Source organism: Leguminivora glycinivorella, chromosome 10 (assembly GCF_023078275.1).
Source record: "Leguminivora glycinivorella isolate SPB_JAAS2020 chromosome 10, LegGlyc_1.1, whole genome shotgun sequence".
Lineage (NCBI taxonomy): Eukaryota > Metazoa > Arthropoda > Insecta > Lepidoptera > Tortricidae > Leguminivora > Leguminivora glycinivorella.
Window position 1 is genome coordinate 20679931 of NC_062980.1, and position 23069 is coordinate 20702999.

At 38.3% G+C, this 23069-nt stretch overlaps 1 protein-coding gene across 1 annotated transcript; it reads right to left on the reverse strand.

Annotated features, from left to right (window-relative positions):
• Positions 1–5985: 5985 nt before the first annotated feature.
• LOC125230451 (leucine-rich repeat-containing protein 28-like) lies at positions 5986–19800 on the reverse strand. The gene is made up of 4 exons (XM_048135589.1): positions 19308–19800; positions 12971–13118; positions 7269–7799; positions 5986–6136 (listed from the first exon to the last, which is right to left on the reverse strand). Exons 1-4 carry the CDS (start codon positions 19708–19710, stop codon positions 6007–6009), a joined length of 1212 nt encoding a protein of 403 aa, XP_047991546.1. The 5' UTR covers positions 19711–19800; the 3' UTR covers positions 5986–6006.
• Positions 19801–23069: the final 3269 nt, after the last annotated feature.

Here is a 23069-nt window from a genome sequence, read left to right on the forward strand (position 1 = left end):
GTAAAAATCTCGAAATCCCCGTCGTACAGAAGAAGATGTAAGTTTGAATTCTTTCTTAACATGTTCACTGTAAGTAAAATAAACGTGTAGATATTTTCAGAAATTTCCTGTCAATTATTTAGAGAGAAAGCTAAACAATTCTCATTACTGATTGTATTTTTTAAACTTGTTTATACAGATTCAATACAATATACAATAGTGGTGATAGTCGAATAGATTTCACGTCAAACTTTCATATCATACTACCAAACCTCGAACGTACTGGCTTGTAGCTCCTCTCTACGAAAAACTCGATACCGAATTGGATTATAAAACTCAAAGAAAAATCCGGCTAGGTCGGCTGAGAGATGAGCGTTGTAGATGAGGCTACTACTAAATAAGCCCTTTCTTTTGATACCCTACACGGCATGATTTGATGAAAATATTTTTTTTGTTTGTATACAATTTTTAATTGGCAGGGTGGGGGGACGGGGACCACAAAACTGCTTGGCAACATCTGTTTATATGATGTCTGGGACCTATACAATATATATCAGAAGTCAGAATGAGGTGCGCTATTTTTGCAAACGAACATCCTCTTGGAGCCTGCTCTATTGACGATAGTTGGATCAGCTGCGGACAGACTATCTGGGATGATGGTCAGCGTAACTCTGCGCTGGTGGCCTAGCGGCAAGAGCGTGCGACTTTCAATCTGGAGGTCGCGCGTTCGAATCCCGGCTCGTCCCAATAAGTTTTTCGAAACTTATGTACGAAATGTCATTTGATATTTGCCAGTCGCTTTTCGGTGAAGGAAAACATCGTGAGGAAACCGGACTAATCCCAATAAGGCCTAGTTACCCTTCGGGTTGGAAGGTCACATGGCAGTCGCTTTCGTAAAAACTAGTGCCTACGTCAAATCTTAGGATTAGTTGTCAAAAGCAGACCCCAGGCTCCCATGAGCCGTGGCAAATGCCGGGATAACGCAAGGAGGATGGTGATGGTCAGCGTAACACTAAACCAGCCTTACGGCCCAGCCACGACATTGGTCTAAGCGCGACAGCGGTGAGCGGCAGCCATACGTGCGAATGAAAAGTCCCATTGCTGTGTCTCGCTCCAATGTATGGCCGCCGCTCACCGCTGTCGCGCTTAGACCAATGTCGTGGCTGAGCCGTTAATGTATACTCACCAGCCCTCGTCAAAGCATACGCGAGCCGCACCTCCCCCGGTTTGTCCCACAAGTCTCCAATAGTAATCCAGGAGCTTGTCCTCGGACGTACTGGTTTGTAGCTCCCTTCTATGTAAAACTCTATGCCAAATTGGATTATCATATTCCAGGACAGAAATGTGGTCAGGTATAGTAAGAGCTCTAAAAATATTTCTGTGGGCACCTGAGGATAGAAACATACTGATTTTTTGCTTTATGTACTAAAATCATCATAAATGTAGTAGCCTAGAAAAGCAACAGAGAAAGTTGCATGTCCCTCGCTACGGACTACTAGCGATTGACCACTACTACGCTATGTTTACGGACCCTGGGTGATAAGTAACAAAAATTCCAAGACCACACTAAATTTTCTAACCGGCTAACTGCATGGTAGTCCGAAAAATCTTACCGTGAACTTCAACACCGTGCATATGTTGCTATGATACTTGAACATAACCCAGTACTCATCAGGCAAAATGGCACAAATAGATCGCAAAAGGTGAGCGTGGCTCATGTCATTAAATAACGCTTCATGCAACAAATAGAATAAATGCAGAAAATCCACTAGCATCCACGAGAAAAAATAGTTCTTTGCAATCTTGAAGTGGTTGAATTCTGCGCGTTGTTTGTTTTTACCGTCGATGAATCCGGTGAAGAGGTTAGTAGGTATATTGATGGCCACAAAGCCGATGTGGCAACCTTCTAAGATAACGTGGAGCGAGTCCTAGAAAATCACAAAGTTTAATTAAAATCAAAAAGTAGTTTATTTAAAGTTTAATTAAATCTTTGTTACAGAACCGGTAACTATTTCGCTAATTCCACCTTGTCGGCGAAACATTTCGGTGTACCCTCCCTTTCTGACCGTAGAATTTATTTAGATGTCATGTTTTTGTTCAAACTTCTTAAAGGTAGTATTAATTGCCCTAATCTGCTAAGTCGAGTTACTTTTAGTTGTCTGCCTTGCGCCCTCGATCGCTGTTTCACATCAGTTTTTGTGTAAAGAACTCTAGACATACCTTTTTCAGACGAGCTACTAAACAAACACCTTTTTGATGTTGATTGTTTCCAAAATTCGTTGGCTATTCTAAAAAATATTGTTAAACGTAAGTTGTTTTAATAGCATAATTTCGTTAGGTAATGTTATGTTCTATATGCAGTTTAATTTTCTTGTATTACGTTACGTTATGTTGTCTTATATTCATTAAGTGAACATTATTTAGTATACAATTATGAACCTCCCAGGTCTTTTGTTAGGTACTGTTTTCTTTTTTGTAGTACATTTTTGTATTGCCAATATGTAATGTTTTTATGTGGTTTCTGAATAAATTAAAAAAAAGCAACGAGATTACACACGGACTATTTTGTATAAACTTAAAAATCCTCCTTGCCTTATCCTGGGATTCGTCACGCCTCATGGGGACTCCTCCACTTTGACTTTGCTAATCCCAAGATTTTGCGTAGGGACTTGTTTTAACTGCCATCTCAATCAAAACAACTGCCATCTGACCTTCCAAACCGAAGGGTAGGTAATTAGGACTTATTGGGCTTAGTCCGGTTTCCTCACGATGTTTTCCTTCACCGAAAAGCGACATTCCACTCATAAGCTCTGAAAAACTATGGAACGAGCTGGGGTTTACACCCGGGACCTCCGTATAGTCGCCGCTAGGGTGCGCTTTTCGCTTTTTATATAATTAATTTACAATACATCCGGATATTCCTAGCACACAGTCTAAGCTCGTGTAGCTGAACGCGTACTTTGCTTGTATGAGTGAAATATGACAGGTCGACTGTTTGCGTTTTTGACAGGCGGTAACTGTGAGGTAACCGAGAGGGGGTGGGCGGCACTTTCAGCGGGGAGCGGGAGTGGCCATGCTGTACGATAGTACTCTTTATTATACTGTGGTATTGCTCTCTAGCACAGTATAATAAAGAATACTTCTCTAGTGTCAATTTTTTTTCCGAATAAAGAAAATACTCACGTGTTCTTTAGGATTCGTGCTGGAGAGCCACACGGGTTCCCCCAGCACCATAACCAGAAGGTTCAGGAATACGACGACCTCAGCCCAGAAGCGTAGTTTACTGAACGGGTGCATCGTGAACGGGTGTTTGGTGTACTGACGGTGTCTCTCTGCGCAGAGGCTTGCATAAGACCTATACGTGTACTTATTCATTATTCAATTTTAAGGAGTTATACATTTGCATGCTGTCTTGAGAAATGAAATGAAATGAAATGAAATGAAATGAAATGAAATGAAATGAAATGAAATGAAATGAAATGAAATGAAATGAAATGAAATGAAATGAAATGAAATGAAATGAAATAAAATGAAATGAAATGAAATGAAATGAAATATCTTTATTTGCTTGAATATGGTAACAAGGTAGGTCTTATGGCGATAAAGATATGGGGTTATGGTTGATAGCGGATAAAGGTTAATTTTAAGACCTATATAGACTAAAGAGCCTTGGGCCGCCAGACCTTCCTCAAATTCTCAAGGATGAAACTTTGGGATAATGTAGAGTTCGTATCGACGTTTAACGTCTGTATATTTTCTAGTTCAGCCCATCGGCCATTTTTTTGCTATCGAGTGCTGAAGGTGAAAAAAAAGTGCTAACTTTCCTTAAATTCTCAAGGCTGATTTTTATGTATGTGTTAGAGCACGTTGTTAGAAGTTGGTTATCATCAATGCCAGACCGTTTCCGCCGGCCGTAACTTTTGCCAGACGAGACAAAGTTGACAAAAAACGACTCTAACTTTCCTCATTTTATTATTAGCAGTTTACGTTTATAATGTACATTATAAACGTAAACTGCTGTGCAAAATTCAACTTCTTAGGTTTTGTAGTTTCGGCTAACTATCTATAATCACAATTTTACTGATGTTCATAGCGAAACTTTAAGTCGGTCTGGCGGATGGTTGGGTCCATCCGATTGGTCTGGCTGCTTACAAACGGTCTAGTTATAGTTCCCTGTGTATCATAAATATATCAAAATCAGGCTTGAGAAAATGAGGAAAGTTAGAGTCGTTTTTTGTCAACTTTTTCGCGTCTGGTACAAGTTACGGCCGGCGCAAACGGTCTGACCAATTTCTAACAACATGCTCTAACAGATACATAAAAATCAGCCTTGAGAATTTAAGGAAAGTTAGCACTTTTTTTTTCATCTTCAGCATCCAATAGCAAAAAAGATGGCCGATGGGCAGAACTAGAAAATATGCAGACGTTAAACGTCGATACGAACTCTACATTATCCCAAAGTTTCATCCTTGAGAATTTCAGGAAGGTCTGGCGGCCCTGGGCTCTCAGTCCAATACTAACCCTTTTTCTGCAAATAAACCATTGAAATTGAAATTGAAATTTTAAGGACTTGGCCGGAGTAAAGAGAGCTTGGAAAATGGGGCAGCCTAAGCTGCTCAGAAATCATATGCACATGTAGCACGGCTCCCCAAAACCATGACACACATCATGCTGAGCTGTCCAGCGAATCCACACACATGCTTCGTGGAAAATCTACTGGACGTGACGGACAGGGCATTATGCGCTGCTGTATTCTGGTCCCGCTTAATATTAAAAAAACCTAAACTAAAAAAGAATTTTAAGAAAAACTAAAGATACGGTTGATATTTTTATGGACACGAGTGCGTCCCAGATTGCTCGAAGTACCTAATTGGCATAAGTAGGCACAGGATAGGGCGAAATGGATCTATCTATCTGCGTTGGCATCAAAAAGCTCGGTGTGCTCAACAGAGCGAGGGGATACTTTACTCCGGGGCAAAGACTGCTCTTGTACAAGTCGCAAGTTAGACCCCACATGGAGTACTGCTGTCACCTTTGGGCAGGAGCACCTGGATACCAGCTTGGACCCTTTGACTCGATCCAGAGACGCGCTGTACGAATTGTCGACGATCCCAAACTCACAGGCGGTATTGAACCCTTAAGTCTAAGGAGAGACTTCGCCTCCTTATATGTGTGTTCTATCGCCTGTACAATGGGTTGTGTTCTGAAGAACTGTTTGACATGATGCCAACGGCCACTTTTCATCATCGCACCGGTCGCCATCGACAAGGCGCTCATCCACACACCTTGCAACGTCGAGGGATTCCCGATGAACTACAGTATGGGGTTCTTCAAAAAAGGAGTGTACAAGTTTCTAATGGGTCGGTAACACGCATGTGACACCCCTTGAGTTGCAGGCATCCATAGGTTACGGTGACCGTTTTCCATCAGGTGGGCCGTATACCTGTTTGCCACCGACGTTGTATCAAAAAAATATGCCTTTGTCGGTGCACGAACGAATGGATGCTCGCTCAGAACAGAACTGTTCAGAACACTAAGACATCATAGACGATCCTCACATTTTACACCATACATAAGCTACTTACTTAAACATAGTGATTGCTCTTATATCCTCAAAGTCGACCGTGGTTATTTCCATAATGATTCTTTTGAGGCCATTACACTTAATCTCATATTTATTTTTCACCCTATCCCTATGCAGAGAACATTTGTGTGCCTTATAATATTTTTTCCATTCCTCGTCACCTCTTTCATCGGGTTTTTTATTGTTTTCTTTATCAGTTTTATTTTCAGTTGACATGTTTTGATCTTTTCAAACAGGGAGAATAGAGGTAATAATCTCCATACTTCAGAAGTTAAAAATAATCCGCTGTCAAATTGATGATGATGTCTGTATGGATCATAGAGGTTAACTACGCAATAACTACGGCCTACCTTTGTGACTTTAACAGGCAGTTGAGATTGGAGAGAAGTAGATATCCACTAAGCAAGCAATAAAACGCAAAATAATTGTATAATTTTTGTATTTTAATTATTTTGTACTAAGGTCCATGGTATAATATTTGTTCTGCCTCGCTTCCACATTTCTGAACAGGTTTTTGAACAGAACACAGCACTCAGAATGACAGTTTCCGTTCTGTCAATGAGGATTATTTCCCTGCAAAGAGAAGAAATTAACATTTTGATTATCCACCGTCTAAATATATTCTGCAGGTATTGATATCGGGTTGTAGTGCCACAGGAAGTAAAAAGTAAGTACCTATTATAAACTGAAATAGACACTAAAGAAAAAGCGATCAAACCCTCTGGTGGTGACAAAAGGATTCATATAGGAGGTGAAAGCACAAATTGCTCGCCCTTAGAGTTGGTCAAAGGCTAGCCTTCAGAGATAACATACACTAGAGAAATTTCGACGGGTACCTCGGCGGTCGAGGTGGTGTAACGGTTTAGCACGTCAGCCGCGATAGCTGGAGACCCGGGTTCGATTCCCGGCGACTAGTGGCGACACTAGTGGGCTGGATCGCTTTTTCTTTAGTGTATGGTATTTATTTCAGTTTATAATTTATATATAGTAGTGTTACTACTTAAAAAAAAACAAATCAAAAAGTATTTAATAAAATAATTTGATTTGTTCCCTACATCGGTAAGTACCTATTGATATCTTTTTTTTTTTTCGTTAACCAATTATTTGAAAATTCTTGAATAAGGTAAGGCTAAACCGTTGTTTGCGTTGCGTTCTGACAATCTCAAGTCTCATTTTTCCAAACCTAAGATATTTTACCAAGATATTTTTGACGACTTTTCCCCTTATTGTCAAGCGTGTTATACGAGTATGTACCTCATTCAGATATAGTGATTGGAAAAGCGAGTATAGCCAACCACCTTAGGCCACTCTACAACCATGTCAAAATGACAAGCAGTAAGAGATTTCTTACAATCTGATTTATAACGTCAGTATGACATAGTTCTACAGTGGCCTAGAGTTCCAATTGGTTGACTGTACCTATTGGAAATATGCTTGGCAGAGTGGTGCTGATTGTCCCCTTATGGGCATGTCCAACATGCTGAACTGACACCATACAATTGAATATAGAAAAGCCCACAAAATGAGGGCAGTACCAGTCGTGCACGTAATAGACATTTTTATCCTACATGTTTAAATATCAAATTCTTCCAATTTTTATTATGAAATAGGACACGTATTATCCATCTCGTTTAGCCTAGTTCATGTGAATCCTAACCCTACTCAAAATATGAGCCTCCAAAATGTAAATCAGGCAATTTCTTACCCAAGACAAAATTCATATAACACGAAGTCAAAGACAGGTTTCTTGCACGCGGCGTTCTCACAGCTCGATATAGGTCCAACACGTAGTTCCTTCTTCATAAAATTTGGTAAAAAACTGTAGTATTTATCCACTATATCCGATGGTGCGTAGATTCTTTGCTCTTTTGTCTTAACTCCATTCTTGAAGATGGAAGGTATGACTTTGAATTCGTAATTCCCATTTTTGTCTTCGCTTGGTATATTTTTGGTATTCAGATTAAAATTTAAGAAGTTATTTTGAATATTTGACACATTTCTGTTATAATAATCTGAATAAATGCTTGGTGTGTCTGTTGAAAGTTTTTTGGCAGTTTCTGATATTATTTGGTACAGTCTTCTTCGGCATATTTCGTATAGATTTGGCGGCGAATATGTGTTATTTAATATATTTTGGTGTTGCGGTGGACACTGGATATCTATTTTTTGGGAACCATTCTCATTGTTTATGGTCAGTCGGCATACATGTTGATTTGTAGAATTTGCTTGAGGTTTTCTGAAAAAAATAAAATAATGCATTATTCAAAATATTCCTTGATGTACAAAATTAGGGGTTACAATAGTAAAAAAAAAATGAGGGCAAAAACCGGATAAAAAGTTATTATTTGTGATTAATTAGTGTATTACGATACAATTACGGAAAAAAGGAAGTTCGAAACGAGTTACGAGGTTTATCAGTACAGAGAGACTTCTGAAGTGTCCACCTGACAAACAATGAAATATTTTGCGCACTAGTGCGGGCATAAAACACCATTACTGGAAAAATCGGTACATATGTATGTATCTCGAAAGACCCCACTGTGTATTGGTGAATGCATACCAAAGAGGATCAAGTATTATAATTATGTAGAGAGTTACTGTCAAAGTAAAATATGTAATCACAGTGCATAGACTGCCATCTCTCGACACAAGCTTACGAGTAAAACTGTTAAACCTCAGTTTTGACAATTTGGCCCATTCTTAGCTTGATATGTGTTAAAATGTCAAATATTAATATTACCACCGAGCGTCCCCCAAAGGTGTAACGCCATCTAGGCCACCGTACCTTTTTCTATATGGTTATGGGGTACGTTTTTTTCTTAGACTGTAGCTGTCTATACGGAGTTGCATGTGTCTTTGATGCATACTTATGTTATGTACCTATTGTTAAGAAAAGCGTATTTTATTACATCCTCAATTATCGATGATACAGACACAGTAACGACTCTTACGCAACTCTAAACACATCTATTCCCAGCTAATGTTGCGTATCAAGTAAACAAAACATGCAATAATGGATGTTTGCGGGTGCCATAAACATGTCCATTACTGAGGAAAGTAACGTTCCTCAAGCGAGGCGGAACAAGTTTCAAAGCTCATGATCTATAGTATGTATACAAATGTACACATATGTAACATTATATTTTTCTCCATAACAACTGCTGGTTAAGGTACTCTTGATTCTTCATAAACGGATGAGAAAGTTGCATTTCAGTAAAACATGAAACTAAATGAAATTCTTCAGGAACATCGTCATAATAGGGATGGCGACTACATAAAAAAAATGGCATTCTGTTTAGTCCGACAGTTAGATCGTCCAAAAATACTGAAAACATATTTTTCGCTTTTTATAATTAATGAAAAAATACAAAGATATAGAGCATCAAAGTTCCGGAGTGGGGGCTTGTGACGTCACTTCTAAGTAAAAATTGTACCTAGGCGTGACGTCACGCGAAACTTCAACGCACTCTAGTACACCGGTCAAATCTTACATGAAAATCGGCTAAAAAAACAAAGTGTGATGTAAAGCTGGATTTTTGGTATGTTATTTGGAGTCCTTGGGGAAATGTAAGACTATATTTTGCAAGCAAAAAAAAAGTGTGCTAACTTCGTAATTTAAAAAAAAAAGTTAAAAAATCGGACTTTTTTTGGTTATTATTTTTTTATTAAAAAACTATGCGTTTTTGGTCAAAAGTTGCTTTGTAATGTTGAAAGCGCATTAAATTTCAAACAGTTTGACATTTTTTTTATCAATGTCCGTCAAATAGTTTTCGAGATATGAAGCGCCAAAAAAGGTTAATTTTTGACGCACTTATAAAATGTAGCGTTTTGCCAATATTATATCTGCAAAATACTTCATGATATGATATATATTGCAATATAACATTGTATAAAATTTATTTTGCTTTAGTTTTAGTGCAAATAAAGGTCAGTAAGACGAAAAGTTACTTTGGTTACAAAAAAAAATCTATAAATAGAGAAGCCAAGAGTCTGGTAGATTGGTTAAGGTAAAATAGTTTACGCTAAAAGTTTTAGGTTGAAAGTGCTATCTATTCGATCTTACTTTCTTTGATATCCGTTTATCTGAAAAAATTGTCTAAGCTAACTTTGCATCGATTTGACTATTACTAATGAAGAAATAAAATACAGTAAAATTTTGAAGTTTAGTAAATTATAAAAATAAAACAGAATTGGTTACATTTTATTTTTTCCTTTTTGAGGGTCCTGGTTCTGCATCTTGATGGCACAACTCCTGTAGTGATAGAAAGTCCACTTGAGTTGTATTTGACCACCAATTGCTGTGGAATAAACTACGGGAACGGAAAGCGCCCACGCCAATTATTAAGATACTGGAGAAGCGGTATTCCCAGCAGAAGAACGTAGTAAGATGGAAGTCAACTCTGTCCACAGCCAGCGGGCTAAACTGTGGTGTGAGACAAGGAGGCAGTATGTCTCCGGCTCTCTTCAGCGTGTACATGGATGGGCTGTCGCAGGCTTTGACCAGTACCGAGGTTGGCTGCTCTATCAATGGGCAAATGATAAATCACATCGCATATGCAGACGATATGGTCCTACTAGCACCATCTGTGGGAGCTATGCGTAAGTTACTTGCAGAATGCGAGAGATACGCCAGCCAGCATAACATGAGATACAATCCGGACAAGTCTGAATTTATGCTCATGGAGGCAGCACATATGCCCACACATGTACCACCTCTTTTGCTTGATGGAGTTCAATTGCGGAGAGTAGACGAAGTCAAATATCTTGGCCACATCTTGTTGTCCAGCTTAAAAGACCAGGAGGACATAGAAAGGCAGAGGCGAGCCACCGCAGTAAGGGCAAACATGTTGGCTAGAAGATTCGCCAAATGTAGTGACAGCGTAAAAAGACAGCTGTTCCTCAGTTTTTGTACAAGCGTGTATGTATACTGTCGAGTTATGGTCCGACTACACCTGCGCGGCGGTGAGAGACCTGCGCGTGCAATACAACACATACTATGTTCTGATATTTCGTTAAACGGAGAATACTATGATTCGGGCACGTCCACGACAACGCTCGTGAGATTGCATCGATATTATTGACCCTCAGTGATATGCTTTAAAAACCAGTCCGTACAAGAACAATTTCGGAACAATCTGATTCAATTAATGAGGGTCTTCTACTCGTAAATATTTTTTTTCGCCAAGCGGCGATCCTGAGGTCTTTCTGACCGTAAACTTAACTTACTAAATAAATGTTGATTTGATATACGCAAATATGTGTCTGAGTAATACTTGAACAGCCCCCAAATAATAATAATTCGTTCTCCGCTACGCCTCCTGTAAATATATGTAAACTATCCCATTTGGCCATTACCATCCACCGATTATTTCTGATCCAGTTTTACTAGACTTATAATATAATCCTATTTTTTTAAATAACTGGCACTCTTTTGGTCTTAAATGAAAGCTAGTGAAATCTTCTACATTTTTATTTTACGATTTATGTAATAGCCTGAGTTGTTTTGCTGATATCCGTCTCAAAATATTAGTAAGACGAATATTTTCATAGAAAAGGGAAAAATGCTCTTTTTTGACGCTTCATATGTCAAAAAATATTTGACGGACATTGATAAAAAAGATGTCAAACTGTTTGGAATTTAATGCGCTTTCAATATTACAAAGCAACTTTTGACCAAAAAGTCAAAGTTTTTTAATAAAACGGCAAAAACCAAAAAAGGTCTGATTTTTTTACTTTTTTTTTTAAATTACGAAGTTAGCACACCATTTTTTTGCTTGCAAAATATAGTCCTACATTCCCCCAAGGACCTCAAATAACATAGCAAAAATGCAGCTTTACATCACACTTTGTTTTTTTATTTCTCTTTTTGACCAGTGTATAGGTACCGTCGTCATTTTTCGTTGACGAGAAAAAATAAAAAAATACGTGTCTAAAATTCTTTGATAATCTAACTGACGGACTATAGTTATTTGTTTTACAAGGGGGCAAAGTTGTTGTTTAACCGCACGTGCCAATATTGATACCCGAGCAAGAGAAAGATTCCAATATTGAACCGCGAGCGTAGCGAGTGGTTCAAAAAGTGGAATCTTGAGCGTTGCGAGGGTATCAAGGCACGAAGGTTAATAGTTATTTGTTATACAAGGGGGCAAAGTTGTATTTTAACGCCGAGTGTGGAATTGAAAAACGAGCAAGTGAAAGGATTCTATAGTTGAACCACGAGCGAAGCGAGTGGTTCAAGAATAGAATCCTGAACTTGCGAGTTTTTTAACACACGAGAAGTAAAATACATTTGCACCCGAGTGTAACACAAAACTTTTCCCCTCACTATAGCGAGGAAACTACAAACGCAAAAAATGCGTTTATCACTGCTTCCAGTAGTTCCACAGGTGGTAAATCATCTTTATTACTAGATTCACCTACTTTTATCAATTTTAAAGCACTTAATTTGACTTTATTCAAGGTCAAATTACTTTACCCACTAGTGGATAAAATGCGTTTTTACCCACTGGTATTAAAGGACAAAACACGTGTTTCCGAGCTAGTGAAGGGAAAACAAACTTTTCCACCGAGTGAAACACAAAATTTTTCACCACACCAACACTATGAAAATATGAACTGTAAAACATCAAAATTAATAAAATACTTAAATTTATTTAACGTTTATGATTCAAAATCATCATTTATACGTGAATTTCAACACCCAGCTTTAGACATCAAGATAAAATTTGTATGAAATTACTTTGCACTCTTGTGGATAAAATGCAATTTTGCTATCTGTTTTCGAATAGCAAAGAAAGCCTTTATCAGTTGGTGTGGTGAAAATTAGTTTTTTTAGTTGTCTCGCCTATTTAAAGGTCAATTTTACCAGTCACCTCGGGATAACAAGTTAGAATTTCTATGGAATCACTTTGCCCTCTTGTCGATAAAATGCAACTTTTTCAGCCATTTTGAAAGACTCAAGGCTCTCAAGAGGGCCTTTACCAGTTGTTGTGGTGAAATAGGTAGTTATTTGTTTTACAAGGAGGTACCTCCGAGCAAGCGAAAGATTCAAATAGGTATTGAACCGCGAGCGTAGCGAGTGGTTTAAAAAGTGGAAGTTTTGAGCATTGCGATGGTTTCAATGTCACGAAGGTTAAACAAACTTTGCCACCGAGTGAAACACAAGATTTTTCACCACACGAACACGAACGAAATACTGACTATAAAACATAAAACTAAATGCTTAAAAATCATCATTTATAAGTAAAATCTACCAGCCCGCTTCAGACATCAAGTTAAAATTTGTAATGCAATTTTTCTATCTGTTTTCGAATAGCAAAGTGAGCCTTTACCAGTTTGGGGTGGTGAAAAGAAGTTGTAACGATATGCTTACAACTTTAGCGATTAGAAATGACTAAGGCGACGTACCCCACCGCGAAGCTCCTGGTCTGCTGGTCTCTGAACATGTGGTACCACAGAGAGAAAGGTATGGCTTTCAGGTTGTTCCTCCAGAAACGGAACTCGCAGTGGTGCTGGTTGTACACGGGCCGTTGGGGCAGCCATTGCAAATTGTTATCTGGAAGTGAAATAAATAAATAAATATTGGGGGACACCTTACACAGATCAACCTAGCCCCAAACTAAGCAAAGCTTGTACTATGGGTGCTAGGCGACGATATACTTACTTATATAGATAAATAGATACTTATATACATAGAAAACATCCATGACTCAGGAACAAATATCTGTGCTCATCACACAAATAAATGCCCATACCGGGATTCGAACCCGGGACCGCGGCTTAGCAGGCAGGGTCACTACGGGCTAGGCCAGACTGGTCGAGAAAGAAAATGATATGTTTATTTTCCCCTCACCAGCTCGGAAACACGTGTTTTATCCTTTAATAACAGCGGGTAAGAACGCATTTTATCCACTAGTGGGTAAAGTAATTTGACCTTGAATATAGTCAAATTAACTGCTTTAAAATTGATAAAAGTAGGTGAATCTAGTAATGAAGATGATTTACCACCTGTGGAACTACTGGAAGCAGTGATAAACGCATTTTTTGCGTTGTAGTTTCCTCGCTATAGTGAGGGGAAAAGTTTTGTGTTGCACTCGGGTGCAAACGTATTTTACTTCTCGTGTATTGAAAAACTCGCAAGTTCAGGATTCTATTCTGGAACCACTCGCTTCGCTCGTGGTTCAACTATAGAATCCTTTCACTTGCTCGTTTTTCAATTCCACACTCGGCGTTAAAATACAACTTTGCCCCCTTGTATAACAAATAACTATTTCAATGGTAACTTCAAACTCAGGGTACTTAGCCAACGTCACAATCGCTTACGCTTCGTAAACGTTCCGTGGCTAGGTCCCCCTGTTGCTTTTCTGTAGTGGCACCACAGAACCAAACTGCGTTTTGATTGTCACGACCGGCCTGGCGTAGTTGGTAGTGACCCTGCCTGCTGAGCCGCGGTCCCGGGTTCAAATCCCGGTAAGGGCATTTATTTGTGTGATGAACACAGATATTTGTTCCTGAGTCATGGATGTTTTCTATGTATTTATTTATATAAGTATGTATATCGACGCCTAGCACCCATAGTTAGTAGCGTAGCTTTGCTTAGTTTGGGGCTATAGGTTGATCTGTGTAAGGTCTCCCCCAATATTAAAAAAAAAAAAAAACTTCGGTTTCAGCTGGGCCGGCAGTTCTTATAAAGCTACAGCAACAAGCAAGCAGTTCTTATTAAGCGGTTCTTCGCAATAAAGGATGTCAATTTTTCATATTACTCCTCAAGAAAAACCCTTAAATAGAGGTATCTCATGTAATGTTACATCACTTAAGATTATGAGCTTAAATAGGTATGTATCTCTTTTAATAAACCCACTATGGGAGTCGATTCGTGCTACGCTCACTTTGCAGCTTATTAGGCTATTTTAGTTAAATCTTATGAAGTCTAAATTATTCCAATGGCCGCCCCTAATTATTAACGTTTGAAATGTACAGTACATAATTATGTTCCCCTAGAAATCTATATACTTACTTAAGCAAATGCGAGAATTAGTGGTAGCCCTACTGTCCTACCCAAAGGCCTCTTATCCAAAACCCGATAAGGTTCCAGTATCAAGTAGCTACCCAACAAATGTTATAAATCGATCACCACCGAAACAGGTCAACCAAATCAATGAGGAAACGTTGATTTATCTCAGACAGTTATAGTTATCCGAGGCGCCAAACATTAAACCACTACAACAAATATACGAACTTCAACCTTAGTCCATATCTTCAAGGTAGAATGTGGCGGTCTCGTCGGTGAAATGGCTGGTTTGTCCATAAAACGTTTAGTGCTCGATTTAAAATTATTTACCAGCATATCTTGATCTCCTTGTTGCTGTATGTTGAAGCTGAGGTTCAAAAATTTTAAGCTTGTGTCGAGGGATGGCAGTCTATGCACTGTGATTACACATTTTACTTTGACAGTAACTCTCTATAATACTCGATCCTCTTTGGTACGTACTTACTTACGTAGCCACATTCAAAAACTCTTACGATAATATTCTACCTATCTCTGTTGCCTCTTCCGTATAGGCGCGACAGAGCCAGCGAAAAACAAAAATATCCAAATCGTTCATTAAGTAAATTACATGTTTATGTTTTCACGTGATGACATATGTATGTGTAAGCTAATGCTGTACACTAGCGGCAGAATATTGCCATGATATTCCTTATTATTATTTATTACAGGTAGGTAACGCAAGGTACATTTAGTCACCGGCATAAATAAGTGATGATTTCTGTATCTTGTTGCTTTAAAACGTTTGACAATTTCGTATGACATTTCAAACAAGACGTTAATGTGACAAGGTATAGAAATCATCACATATATATGCCGGTGACTGTACCTAAATCTTTAAATTGTAACTTTCATTATAATATGGTTTATATGGTTGTAGTGGACTTCATGAATAACAGTTTCCATGTCTGTATATTCCTATTACGAATAAATATACGGATTTTAGGGGGAGAAAAACATTTAATCACAGTACATTTTCTGCTCTGTCTCGACACGGTCCACAGTTTTGACAATTTGACCCGTATTCTTAAATGAAAGTTAATGGACGAAAGGTATACGTTTCACTATTAAATTTAGTTGAATTTTACGATCGATGTAAAAAGCAAGCAAGTAACTGGGGCGAGTAAACTTGACTACCGTAAACCGCTGTATCTAACTATTGAGTTTATAGCAAATACTATCAAATATTTTACTGCTGTGTTTTTGTATCGGATTTAAATAAATATACATTTCCATCAAAATTGTCGATACTTGAATGTTTACACTGTTGTTAAAAACATTGACCAATAGTATATTTTTCCTTTTTTAGGGTTCCGTAGTCAACTAGGAACCCTTATAGTTTCGCCATGTCTGTCTGTCCGTCCGTCCGTCCGTCCGTCCGCGGATAATCTCAGTAACCGTTAGGACTAGAAAGCTGAAATTTGGTACCAATAGGTATATCAATCACGCCAACAAAGTGCAAAAATAAAAAATGGAAAAAAATGTTTTATTAGGGTACTTACCCCCAAAAAGTTTGCGCCACAAACATAAGTCCAGTGGACTTATGTTGCCTCAGTCAGTCTCTGCGCGTGGTGGGAGGAGGTTGTCTCTGACTGCACACAAATAACATGTAAAGTGGAGGCTGATTTTTTTTTCATTCCAACCCCATCGTGTGATATATTGTTGGATAGGTATTTAAAAATGAATAAGGGTTTACTAAGATCGTTTTTTGATAATATTAATATTTTCGGAAATAATCGCTCCTAAAGGATAAAAAAGTGCGTGAATTATTTCCCCCCTCTAACTTTTGAACCATATGTTTAAAAATTATGCAAAAAAATCACAAAAGTAGAACTTTATAAAGACTTTCCAGGAAAATTGTTTTGAACTTGATAGGTTCAGTAGTTGACGTATTTCCATCCAGGAAAAGCTAGTATGGAACCAAAAAAAAATTTCCGGTTTCCACAAATTGAAGAAAATCCCCACAAATTGAGAAAAATACGGAAAACTACGGAACCCTACACTGAGCGTGGCCCGACACGCTCTTGGCCATTTAATACAGGTGCCGGACATGGACCGGTTGTTATATTTTGCAAACTTTGATGAATATTTCAAAATAATATTAGTAACTAGCATATCGAATCACTTTCGTACATTCTAATTGTAATTGTAATTTGGAATCCGGAATACATAAAAAAATTATATCTCCTCTACACTACTTGCAAATAATGATGATAATGACGATGATGTTTTGTTGCATATACAGCAAGCAACCAAGTAATATTACATACAAGCTTTTATTGTCTTGTCTTTTTAGTATGTTAGTTTGGGTCAAAACGTAGAAGCTAAATTTGACCCATTTCGCGGTTTCCGATTGACCTACATATGTAAAATGACATGCATTTGCATCAAGACACGATTGTAAATCACTTGCCAAGAGTGGTGAGCTTTAGTAGTATCCATCCTCCATCAAGACACGATTGATACGAACCTGCAATTTTTTGGAAAATAGGACCCATTGCTAGTATAAGTTATTTTTTTTGCTTCCAATATAGTTTATTTTAAGTACTAAGAATACTTAGAATAAAATTTATTGGAAGCAAAAAAAATGAGAATGAACTTATTGTACTTAAAACAAACTTTATTGGAAGCAAAAACAAGAAGAAAAAAAAATTCCAACGATTTCAAGGTAATCTACCTAAATTATTAAGACGATACAGGAGGGGTCAATTCTCCATACAAACGCTCTCGACTATTTCCTCCCTGGTTTTTGAACATAGAGCACTGATTTTTTCAACACAGATTATTATCATTTTTATATTGTCGGACCGTTTTGATTTTTTTTTAATATTCTTATTTTTAAAGACGCTAAAGCCCATCAAAATTTTCTATAAACGGCCTTATTGATTACGGCGCCAAAAAAGGTGTGGTATTGAAAATTGGTAACAATTAGCCAAAAAACTAAACGATCTGACACAGATATTTTCATTGTTATTCAGATTCTCAAATTTCGTTACGATTGATTAAGTTTTGAAGGAGGAAACAGTCGAGAGCGGAACCTCGATTTTAAAGATTTTTTCGCAATATCTTTTAATTTAACTGAGTTGTTCTGAATGGAATGGATTTTTTTTCGATAAATCTAGTTAATAACACTAGTATATTTAACTAAAATTCCCAAATTGAAAGGGGGTTCCTTTCCATTTTAGCATTTTCGCTCCTGTAGCGTCGTAAGTACTTAGATTCCACACGCAATTGTAATACTCTCATTAGATTAAAACCGTTATTTTATTAGCATTTTGTGACAACACGCGACCACAAATGTAAAGAAAACGACGCAGTAATTATTATTAACAAGTTCACAACCATTTTACTAACTCTAGTAGGTTATTTAAAGGGTTTAATAATGTTCCAAAATATCTTATTAATTTGAAAAAAAGTTGTTATTAATTGGTTATGAATATTGAAGCCAAAGAAGCGGTCAATTTTATTTCTAATTGTAATATTGTTGTTATTTTAATTTTAATTTAATTATAATAATTTATTTTTGACATGTAAATGAGATGTACATTTGTCAATAAATATATCTGAATCTGAATTGATTTGATTTGTTTTGTACTAGAATAGTAGTTTAATTAAAAAAAAAACCTTTAACAATATACGTAGTTCACAGTCAAATCTTTTGGGTATTTTTGGGCTCACGGTGTATATCATGTCTATGTATGTGAAGTAAATAAATCGACTAAACAAAACAACAAAAGGTTCTTATCATATGTCACCTTTTTGGCTTAACCTACAGAAAAAATGTATCTGAGGATATTATCATTTAATTAGGATTCCTATGCGTAGCCGAATCTCACGAAACGCTCACGGAAATAGTAGATATCATCTCTATCGCTCGTGCGTATTGGCGTGACAGAGCCAGACAAACTGGCGCGGCGTTTCGTTTTCGTTTGGCGTCGGAGAAATGCCATTCGGCTACACACGCTGGTTCTGCGACCTTATGTACTCTTGGGAGAGTTAAAACTCAAAATAATAATATATTTGTATAATAGGTACTTAGATTAATTCAATTTTGCGTTTCTTTCTTACGAAAAATTGGTGTTATTTTATTACATACATACAAATAGGGGTCTAATTTAAATGGCAATTTGAAATCAAAAAGATATCGTTATGTATTGTTTTAATTTGTTAAAGTTTTCATTCAGTAACAACAGTACCTACGAGCGAAATGCATGTGTGATCAGATCATGACAGCTAAATATATTACATAACTTTGATATCTATCACCATAGATTAAATATAACAAGATCATACCATCCCATACATTAAAATGCGACCGCCTAAGACCGCGCTTACACTCCACCACACATAGATGGCGCCACAAAAAAAATGTCTTGTAGCTTTCGATTATACCTGTAGATGACGTTAAGTGTCACTTTTGACATAGATTTACGGCTCGGAATTGACACTTAATGCCAATCTACAAATAATCGGTGGCAACAAGGCATTTTTTGTGGCGCCATCTATGTGTGGTGAAGTGTAAGCGCGTTCGTAGGCGGTCGCATTTTAATGTATGGGATGGTATGATCTTGTTATATTTAATTTATGCTATCACATAGCAAAGTTTTATTCGAAAATTTGGAAAGGGCCTTAGTACTTGCAGTTAAAAAAGCTGCACCACAACATCAACATAGTATACTATAATAAACAGGACTATACCACAAACCGATAGATACCGCAACGCTCTCAACTCCCCTACCCTCAGCGGCAGCTCAGTTAGCTCATTCTCATCCAATATCAGAAACTTCAAGCCCCTCACTTCGCCTATCTCATCCGGTATGCTCGTCAATCTGTTCCCGCTAACATCCAGGCACTTTAGACTCCGCAACTTCGATATCTCTCGAGGCAACGCCGATATATCGTTCCCGCTTAAGTAAAGGCTCTCTAGATGCTCCAATCTACCGATGTCGCTCGGCAGACGAGATATTAGATTCTCCTTTAGATATATATCCGTTATTTCTGACTCTTCACCCTTTAGTAGATGTAAAGGGAACTCAGTGAAGCCTCTGTAATTCCAATGGAGAACTACTGTTGGTTGTATCTGTTTATCACTATAATCCATTTTTAAATATCATCACTTTCACACTTTTTTATTTTTGGCTGAATAGCGCAGCCTTAGTCTAAAATTAAAAACAAAACGATGTTGTCTTTGATCCCGTCGGCCGAATACTGCATCCCGTGGTTGCGAACGCGCGAAGCGTGATATTTTTAAAACTATAGCAAGGTCGGCATAAGAATTTATTCTGCCAGACAGAATATAGGCGAAACAACGTACCTATTAACAACGATAAAACATTTGATTGAGTTTTTAAAGTGAAATAACTGACCTAAATTTTAAGAAATGTAAAGATTTTAGTAATGTTTGCGTGCATTTAATTGCATTAAGGTGCCTTCTGTATAAAACAAAATACTAACTTTTGTTTGCTGTTTTTTAAGTATTTACTTATGTATGCCACAGTTTCGTTTTCTTTTAACCCCTTATTTGCCAAGAGTGGCCCTGAAGCTTTAGTAGTTTCATGTGCTCTGCCTACCCCTTTATGGGATACAGGTGTGATTGTATGTATGTTACTTATGTAAATTAATTATAATCAATTATTAAGTATGGCATCAATTTATGTTTATATATAAATTATCGTATTGGCGTTAATTGTGATAAATAAATAATTCGTTGTCAAAATAAAAGTAGAAAAAATGAAAACAAATACTTAAATGGAACCGCATAGTTTAAAACATCACCCAAAATTCAAACAAGGATTAATTATTTCTTCTACTTCCGTACTTTTACTTGTCATTTACAGTGCAATAAATTGTTACCCACGCCACTCGCCCGTTTTGACTTTTAAGGGTTAAACACCGGTTGCATAAAATACAATTTTACCAATGGTAAATCAAATTTTTCGATTATTTTCAAAACTATCCAAATATTTACATTACTTTAGTATGAAAGTCTATTCATACAAATACATTATGTCTAAAAAGTACTTAACAATGAGTTGTAACAATCTGGATATCGTTAACAAAGAAAATGTTCATACATTACCTATGCACCCACTCATTGCAGTTAAGGTCATGCATCGATTATACGCACGCGAAACATTGCCGGTTGCAATAGTACGTCTATTAGTAAATTCTACATGTATAATGAACTTGTTTCATTTGATTACATGAGGTAACCGGGTTAAAATGTAAGGTCTCGTTGGCGTGGAATCTATATTTTTGTTTACAAAAGTTTGACAGGGTCTGAACTCTCAAGAGTCTGCAATTGCACATAACACAGATAATCTTTATTTAGTAGGAGGTAGGGCATTTAGTAGGAGTTAGGGCATAGTGAATGATATTCCGCTTTGTGTGGTAGGGCACAGCACAGCGGATATCATCTCGCTCGAATCTAGAGCAGAGCTCAACTGGGGAAGTACCTCCGCCTTACAGAAGACCGCAGCCAAATAGCACTGGACCCTACTCATAGTGTTGTGTTCCTCCCGGTGAGTAAGGCTGCCAGATCTCAACGAGGGTGCGGTGTGCTGGTGACGGAAGGCTTTTTTTTTTTATGAAATAGGCAGCAAACGAGCAGACGAGCCGCCTGATGGTAAGCAGTCATCGCCGCCCATGGACATAAGCAACATCATGGGAGCCACTTATGCGTTGCCGACCTTTGAGAACCCTAAATACCTGCTTCTTGAAGAACCCCATGTCATAGCGCAAGGGGAACACCGAAGGCTAAGAGGATCTAAACCGGCTGTGAGATCGGGATCGCCAACAATACGAATTGCCCGACGTTGGATAGAGTCAAGTGGAAGAAGTTGGTATTTCGGTGCTCCAGACCAGAGATGAGAACAGTACTCCATATGCGGTCGAACCTGTGCTTTGTATAGCAAAAGCCGGTGACCCGATGTGAAGCACTGTTTCGCTCTGTTGAGCACCCCGAGCTTCTTAGAGGCCAGTTTGGCCTTGAGTTCCAAATGACCCCGAAACTGGACCTCCTTTGTAATGTCGACACCGAGTATCCCGATACTCTTAGAGATAGTAAGGGGAATGTCCTGGAATTTAGGCGCTATGTCGAATGGGGATTTCTTTGCGGAAAACGCACAAACTTGCTTCTCTACGGAACTAATTTGCTCCGCCTATTGTTCTTTGAGTCATCGGCAACCCGAACCCTCCTTGGAACTTGTACACTCTTTTTTGCTGTGTTACACGCTTCTAATGCGTTGGCAACGCGCATGTGACACGCCTTGAGCTGCAGGCGTTCATAGGTTACGGTGACCGCTTTCCATCAGACGGACCGTATGCTTGTTTGCCACCGACGTAGTATTAAAAAAAAAAAATACCTACACCTGAGTTTGTTGTGTGGACTCTTGGTGCGTAACTAAATGCTAAAACGCTTACGAATCGCTCACGATAATATCTCTTTCGTAGCTATATCTATCTCTATCGCTTTTGCGTATTGGCGCGACAGAGCCAGACTACATTTCTGCGGCGTTTCGCGTCGCAGAATGCCATTCGGCTACGCCCCCTGGACCGAAGCGGGTGATGACCTTCAACCTTCAACTTCAAACTATAAAAAAAGTCGTACTCCCATCCTTATGACGGGCAAAGTACTTTCATTTTCCAACTCCTCTGGTGTTTCATGAGCGACGGCAATAGCTTATCGTCAGGCGACCCGTCTGCTCGTTTGCTTCCTGGCTTATAAAAAAATTGAAAAATTTATCTCTGAATTCCGGAATTCATTGAATACAAACTTTTTCAGTGCAGAAAGCGAAGACCACACTATGAAGATTGCGCGAAGTGGTTCATTGCTTGTCAGGACGGAACTTCAGACGGCCATCCGTACTGAACAACGTCGTACCTACAATACACTTCCCATCCACCATCCACCGACCCGCTGGTGGACAGCGTTAAGAAGGCCTGCTAGGGATTAACACAGGCGCCTATTATGAGGACTGCAGAAGACCGTGCGGAGTGGAGAGCTTTGGTGCGGAAAATAACGACCTCATGTGGTCGCGACCCTCAGCCATGAGGAACCGAGGAAGAAGAGACAATACACTTGCGAAAAGGAAATTCGTAACTCGTGACTTCTTCTTTTTCGTTCTTGTACCGTACATTTTCTGTGTGTCTCGTCCATTAGCCAGTGGCGTGTGTTTGTTTACCTTCGGCCGACCTCGCGCGAGTTGGGCCCGCGCCAGACACTCCACGTCATCTTTCGTAACGTAACTACGTAACGGGAACACTTTGAGAAACTTTGTCTTTGAGCCATTAGTGATTTTTTTAGCCGTGGCCATTCGTTCCGCTTGGCGCGCTGTTCAATTCAATTCAATTCAAAATATCTTTATTCATGTAGGCCTAGTTACGACAGCTCTTCGGATGAATAAGTTCATCAGGCCCCGTACGAATATATATAGTAGCTCTGTGATCTTATAATATCAG